This window comes from Marmota monax, unplaced genomic scaffold (assembly GCF_021218885.2).
Source record: "Marmota monax isolate L192 unplaced genomic scaffold, Marmota_monax_Labrador192_F-V1.1 WCK01_AAM20220418_F8-fsc01257, whole genome shotgun sequence".
NCBI classification, from domain to species: Eukaryota; Metazoa; Chordata; class Mammalia; order Rodentia; family Sciuridae; genus Marmota; species Marmota monax.
In genome coordinates, this window is record NW_026692666.1 from 56,911 (window position 1) to 64,465 (window position 7,555).

The 7,555-nt window shown below is 37.9% G+C and overlaps 1 protein-coding gene across 1 annotated transcript; it reads right to left on the minus strand.

Annotated features, from left to right (window-relative positions):
* Positions 1–808: 808 nt before the first annotated feature.
* Positions 809–1,759, minus strand: LOC124093917 (forkhead box protein R2-like). The gene has a single exon (XM_046446444.1). The coding sequence runs from the start codon at positions 1,757–1,759 to the stop codon at positions 809–811; it is 951 nt and encodes a 316-aa protein (XP_046302400.1).
* Positions 1,760–7,555: the final 5,796 nt, after the last annotated feature.

The following is a 7,555-nucleotide window of genomic DNA, read 5'->3' on the forward strand; positions in this document are numbered from 1 at the left end:
ACAAGGATGAGCAGACCAAGACCAGAAAGAGAAAAGTAAGGATCTGAAGAATAAAATGGCTCACTTAAAAAGTGACTAAACGTTAGGCCCAATTCTTTTTGTATGTATAGAAATCTTCATGAGGTACTCAAGGTTGCCCACAGTCTGGGTCCATCATATATTTTACACTTTATAGGCCACCATTTTCTTTCATGTGTGAGCATACAGTGACTCTGGGACCTGACCATGAAAACTGTATCAAAAGTCACAAGATTTTAAGCTTTGGGGCTTTAGTGTAGGGATAGGTGAAGGAAGACATCCAAAAAGTCAGAAGTCTCTCAGGCATTTCTCGAAACTTCTGTTGGTGCATTGTTTGATGTAGTATATCGCGTCTAGAGAGCTCAGCAGTAGGCCTGCCAGAAGTACTGGAAAAAGGGGCATAGATATCTCACTGATCAGAGATCAGACTTAGAGAAACCTCAGCTTTCTGAAACAGCTCTGAACAGGGAAGTAAACAGAATTCCTTTCTCCCACAAAAATATTCCCTTCTTTCCTTAGCTTCCATGCCATTGTTTCTGGGATTTCCTGCCTCTATTCAAGGTATAGAACAACTGCCACTACCCTGATGAAATCTTCAATGATTTCCCACCTAGACTGAAGTCCCACCTCCTCTGAACCTACCTCTCACCTTATTTAACACCAGATTTGTAATACTAGCTAAAGACCAACTTGGCAATCAGGCAGGGTAGGCTGAGGGATTAATAAAGGGTCAATCAGAACATGGGTAGGCACAGAAAGGAGGGCAGTGTTCCAGAAAGGGAGCAGTTGTTCAAAGGTCAAAGAGGGAGGGCATCAAATCTGGTTGGCTCATGCACTGTTGGATGCTCTCTCTTCGAGCAAAGGCTAAGAGACGAGTATCCTCCTTAAAGTGGCGGTGTCCTTCCTTGGTGAGCCTCCAGAGGCAAGAGCGAGGTTTTGCAGTAGCCTCATCCTGAACAGTGACTGGCACCTTTTCAAAGCTGCCTAGGAAGCAGAGGTTGTGGCGAATGGTGTTTTTCCAGCCATCTGGAGCTGTCCAGAAAAAGGGGAAATGCTGTCGAGTGAAATTGTAGATCTGTTGCACATTAAGACCACACGGAGGGCTGTTTCTTAATGCTAGGGCAATGAGATGGCTATAATTGAGTGGGGGCCGTGGCCAGGATTTCCTTTCCTGGTTGTTAGCTTGCCATAGCTTTGGCTTCTGGAAGCAGTCTCTTTTGTTAAGGACCATGAGGGCCTCAGAAGACTTGTCCTTTTGTTCCTCAGCTTCCTCTTCTGGGAGCTCACAGTCACTTGGGGAAGAGAGGAGGTGCTTCTGTTGGGGAGACTGCTCATTGGAGGAAAGTGGCAGGGACTCCAACACTCCCTGAGCCTCTGAGAAGTTAGACTCTTCATCTTTTGTGGGTGCCTGAGGGGAAGAAGCCATGCTTATCAGATCCTTACTATTGGGCTTTGGGGCCTCCTGGCTGTTGAGAGGGCACACAATGTTGGGGTTTACCCACATCCACAAGTTGGGTTCAGACTGAGGAGCATCTTCATCAGGACCAGGTTTCCACTCCTGGGGTACTTCTGGGGGCTTCATTACTCGTATTTTGTATTTAGCAAGGTTCTGCTCAGCTAAAGGGCTCTGGTCTGTGGTACAAGGCAAGAAGAACTCATTCCCTATGTCCCAGTCCAGAAGTCCTGGAACATGTCCATGAAGACTGTACCAGAAGTCAGGATTTTTTAGCTTTAGGTCCATCTTTAGTGTAGAAATAGGTGGAGGAAGAACTACCGAATGGACATAGGTCTCTCAGGCACGTCTCAAAACTTTGGTTGGGGCACTGATGTGTCTTTCTTATCCAGGGAGTTTATGAGTGGGCCTTCCAGAAGTACTGGAAAAAGGGATACCAATGCCTCACTCATCAGTGGTCAGACTTGGAGAAACCTCAGCTTTCTGGAACAGAGATTAACACAGGAAAATAATTTAAAAGAACATCTTAACAGGAAAAAGACCCAAGTGTATTTCCCGAGCTTTCACTGGAAGCAGGAGTTCCCCAAAGGCAGACCAAGAAACTTTGAATTATATGAAAACTAGGGTAGCTTGCATATCAGGTGATTATTTGGCCTATCTTCCAACTCTTGCTGGATTCATTTAATAAAAGGACAGATACAAGTAAAAGTCATTTCATTTTTTAAAGTATCTTCGAATTTTTTCAAATGTTTTTACATAAATGACCTCAGTAAATTTTTCTGACAGACCTGTAAACTAACATAATTTGTATTCCTATAGGTATGAGAACAGATATTTACAGGATATTTTGGAACAAATACCTAAATAGGTAGGACCACAGCCTGGTTTTCTTATCCTTTCATGATACCCATTGCCTGCTGATCACATTCAACATAAAATAGGCAGCGATATATGTAACCAGAGTTTTAGAATACAATGGTAACTATCAGAAGATAGCCCCTATTAGTCTCAAACCCATGCTAGAACCCAACCTTGTTGTTATCTTCAATCATCTACTGAGAAACAATTGGTTTCCCTTTCTCCAGATTACCTTCTCAGGAAATGAGTTTTGAAATATACTTTGAAGATAGCAGGTTCAATGGTTAGCCATACCATGCAAGGTCCTGGAAGCTCCAGAGCTCATCTTTCTAGTATGTTTATGCCAAATAAATTTTTTAAGAAACAAGATGAGAAGGTTTCATTTAGTCCAGTCTACATAAAATCCATCCATAAAGTGTTTGATTTCACTAAAACCATTACACAGGACTATATCACAGAGGTATGCAGCACATGCCAATGGAAGCTACTAAAGGGGCACACTAATTTTCCTATGGTTTCTCCACTCTCTGATTCTAATCTATTCAAAACTCATCCTCCATACAGGCTGCCAGAATGGCCTGTCTACTGCATCAATATAAAATTAATAATAAAAATGATATCAGCTGTTAATGCTTTATTGAATGTTCTAAATACTCTGTGATTAAATTTATTATTCTTAAAGGAGGAATTAAACTCATTATTGGAGTGATTACTGTTACTATTCTCCCTTTACAGAATAAAAATCATACAACACAAAAGAAGACTAAGTTACAAAGCTAGCAAAAGGCTGAAGTTCAAACTCAGATAGCTTTGCTGCGAAAGATGTGCTTTTATCCACTATGCTAGTCTCTTTTGGTTTTTGTACTACAACATTAAATCCTATGATTCAATGAAGTATGAAAGGTCCTCCAGGATCCCACTCCTGCTTACCTTTCTAAGAGAACATCACTTTAGCTTCTTTACTTCATACTTCATATGCTGGAAATTCTAAACTGCTGGGATTTTCACCAAACACACTACCTAACTTTTGCCTATGTAGCTCTATTCAAGAACCTTTGCTGAGAATGGCCTACTTGCAATTACCTTGACTAGGTTAACCCCTACTCATTTTTAAGACTTCAGAAATGCTGCATTCACCTCCATGCAGGGAATTAATAGATCCCCTTCACAGTGGGGCACTGGCCTGGGCAAAACAGAGGACAGAACTTGAAATATTTACCTTATTATGCCAATATCAGAGATCCTAATTCCTTAAGTGCAGGCTCAAGTGTTATAGAATTTCTCTTCTATATTCACCAGGAATCACAGTTCAACACATAGAGACTGGCTACTAAAACCAGGTCATTACTACATAGTCTATTTATTTAAGTCTCATTTAAAATATTCAATATTTAGATATTGAGCATCTACCATATGCCATGCAGGGTGTAATAGGCCTGCCAGATGAATAAGACACAACCCAAGAGGATAGAAATGCCTAATGGAAGTCAGACAAGTAAAGAGAAAATTAAAATACAGTATGATACATGCTAGACACTATGGTAAGATAGTAAAGAGAAGTAAAAACCAGATGGTAGTAATCAGAAAGGATCCCCATAGTAAGTGCTTCCTGAGGTTAAAAGACATGTTACCCAGATGCAGACACATGGAGAACAGGCCAGCATGTGCCAACCAGTTAACCAAAAACTTGTTTTTTAAGTGAGCTCCAAAAAAGGAATTAGGGGCTCTTTACACACTCTGGAAAAAATACATAAACTCATACTTGTGGATATCCTGTTTCCCAGGCCAAACTCATCCCAAGTGTTAATATAAACAAAAACATCAGTGATTTATGAAACTATGTAGTAGGCAAAGTAGGATACAAGAACATAATAAGTTAAATTGAAAAAAAGTGGAATCCTTAATGACCTTAAAAATTATCTTTTCCAGCTGGGTGTGGTGGAGGCGCACACCTGTAATCCCAGTGGCTCAGGAGACTGAGGCAGGAAGATGGTGAGTTTGAAGCCAGCCTCTGCAACTTAGTGAGGCCTTAAGCAACTTAGTAAAACCCTGTCTCTAAATAAAAAACAAAAGGGTCTGGGGATGTGTCTCAGTGGTCAAGTGCCCCTGGGTTCAATCCCCAGGACCAAAAACAAAAACAAAAACCCCTTTTTCAGCATATGTATGTTTATACTTGCTCTTTCTTTTACACACCCACACATGTATGCACATAGTCCAACAGTAGAAGCAACACACTGGCCTGCCTTCAATTTTCAAAAGCATTCCTATACCCAGATATTGGTTCCCATTCAGAATTGGTAAGAAGAGTAGCTGATACATGTTTTGGATGACAAAAAGTTCCGGTTTTATTTAATAAATTCTCTTTTGAGAAAGTCAGGGACAGTGTTAAAAGGATAGAAATTCACCTTCGAGTGACTCTCACTACAAATTGTAATTTTGACCACACACATTATCATTAATTGAAACTACTTTTAATCAGTAAAAGAAACATGATGCTACCCCAATGCTTTTATGAAAAGGTAGTTGTAGTGAAAAGAGCAAATGCTACAGCATATCTAAGTTTTGTTGCTTTTATATAGAAAAATGTTAAATGTTCACGGATATTTTCTCATTTTAAGTATATGTAAATATAGGTACATACTTGTTTCTATCAGTGGACAAGTAAGAAAGAGTACAGGAAAAACAATGAGGAAGTCACCTGTAGTTTCAGAAAAACATATACCATACCAATGGCTGTAATCCTATGGGTTGTAAACAGCCCATGGGCTGTAAGCAGCCCAAGGGTACCCAATAAGAGAGCACAAAATTCAGCCTGAGCTTTGTTTTCCACACCAAGTGCCCCAGTTCTGGGCTGTGTCAGTCTACAGGAGGTACCTCTTTCTAATTCTTACAGGGGAACCATCCAGTTGCTATGTGCCACAAATTATGTCCATGGAGAGAGGCCATCTTTTTTAAAAAATATTTTTTAGTTGTCAATGGACTTTTATTTTATTTATTTATATGCAGGGCTGAGAATTGAACCCAATGCCTCACACATGCTAGGCAAACACTTTACCACTGAGCCACCATCCCAGCCCCTAGAGAGGACATCTTTTTCTTGGTATACATTGCTACATAGACTAGTAGCAATGTATACCAAGAACTGGTAATAGAAATTAACATTGATGGATACACATAATAGTCCCAGTAAGTCCAATAGAGTGTTGCAAGATGACTAACAATATAAACATAAAGAAGAAAACTACAAAAAAGACCCAATCCCTTATATTCTAGGAAATGAGTCCTCTAAGAAGCCATACTAATTATACCAAAATACAAATAAGGACTACATAAACTGTAATAATGCCAATATAATACATAAATATATCAAAAGACAGGATAGTTGATATTACTAAACATGTAAAAATTAAAGAATGCTTCATTTTTGCTAAAGACAAGTCACCCAAAACAACAACAACAAAACAACCTTGCATGATACAAAGGAAATTAGAGATACCATGAAGTAACAAATAAAAATCATCATTGAAAGGATTTCAGCCAATACCTTGCAGTTAAATCATTTTACCACACAATCATATACTATGTCCCCCTAAAAATCAATTAGTTGATAATCTACATTCTGTTATCTTGGTATGTCTGAGATGGTATTTCTCTTTTTTGCTCATTCTGGTAAGATTATTGATATCCTAAAAAATATTTTAAAAGTGAGAAGTAAAATTAGTGAAATCCTGAGAATATATCTAAATAAGTATAATATTAACCCAAGAAGGAAAAATATAAGGGCAGAAATAAAGAAGAAATAGTTAAAACCATGATTTTCATATTTTATAATAGGATTAAAAGTAAGTTCATATATATATATATATATATATATATATAAATCTTTGTATTTGTATAGATTCTACCCCAATGAGTAACTGAGAATATAAAATGAGATAATTAATTATCAATTAATGTCTAATGGGTATTAAGACCTAATTTAACATTATCCCATAAATATAAATTCTTAATTATGCTATTCTTTTTTGGGGGAATATAGATTCCTAAACATGAGTATGTTACACATTAATCATTTTGGAAAACAAAGAGGACTGATTTTAAGTACTATACATGGAAATTTCACTTATCTTGGCAAACTTGAGTGGATTTTTTTTTTCTTATAAAGACCCAAATCCTAAGGAAAACTGGCTGCTTTTATGCTTCAGTGTGATGAAGAACAGAGAACTGTGCAGAAATGGGATCTGAGGGTGACAGACAAGTGGGACCAGCAAGGCCTGTACATTTATTTATTTTTATTTTTTTTTTTGAGAGAGAGAGAGAGAGAGAGAGAGAGAGAGAATTTTTAATATTTATTTTTTAGTTTTCGGCGGACACAACATCTTTGTTTGTATGTGGTGCTGAGGATTGAACCCGGGCCGCACGCACTCCAGGCAACCATGCTACTGCTTGAGCCACATCCCCAGCCCTTGAGTGGATTTTTAACACTAAATTTAGTAATTACAATATGAGCTACAAAGCCTCAAAGTTTTAAGACTTATTTTATTCTAAAGACTGGAGAGTCCTGAAACTGTGGGGTAAAAATATCTGTTTATTTGGAATATTTTTCCCAAGTTTTCTGAGATACTTTGATGATCAAATAACCCCTTGTCACTTACTACTTGTTTCCCAAGGGCTTGACCTCAAGTGCCTAGGAAGGGACTCTCTACAAAACAAAACATAAAATCAAATGAAATCTTTAAAGATTGCTATATCCAGGACAAATTTCACATTGTTAAATACAAAGAAATTGTTCTACAATAGGGATTAAGTGACTTGTTCAAGAACACGGAGAGGCAGAAAGTAAAGTCAGGATCTCATGTCCAGTATGTTTCATACCATTTCAGCTGCTTGTTGTAATTCTCAAATATACATATATTAAACATATTGTAATGTTTATATACATATTGTATGTATATTTATATGAATATAAACATATTATATGTATTAAATATACATATTGTAATGGCAGCTATTATGAATACAAACAACAATAGTGTTGGCGAGGATGTGAGGAAAAAGGTATACTCATACACTGTTGGTGGGACTGCAAATTGGTGCAGCCAATATGGAAAGCAGTTTGGAGATTTCTTAGAAAATTGGGAATGGAACCACCATTTGACCCAGCTATTCCTCTCCCCGGTCTATACCCAAAGGACTTAAAAACAGCATACTACAGGGGCACAGCCA

Excerpts from the sequence above, each read along its gene's own strand:
- LOC124093917 (XM_046446444.1), bottom strand. The coding sequence starts at position 1,759 with ATGGACCTAAAGCTAAAAAATCCTGACTTCTGGTACAGTCTTCATGGA.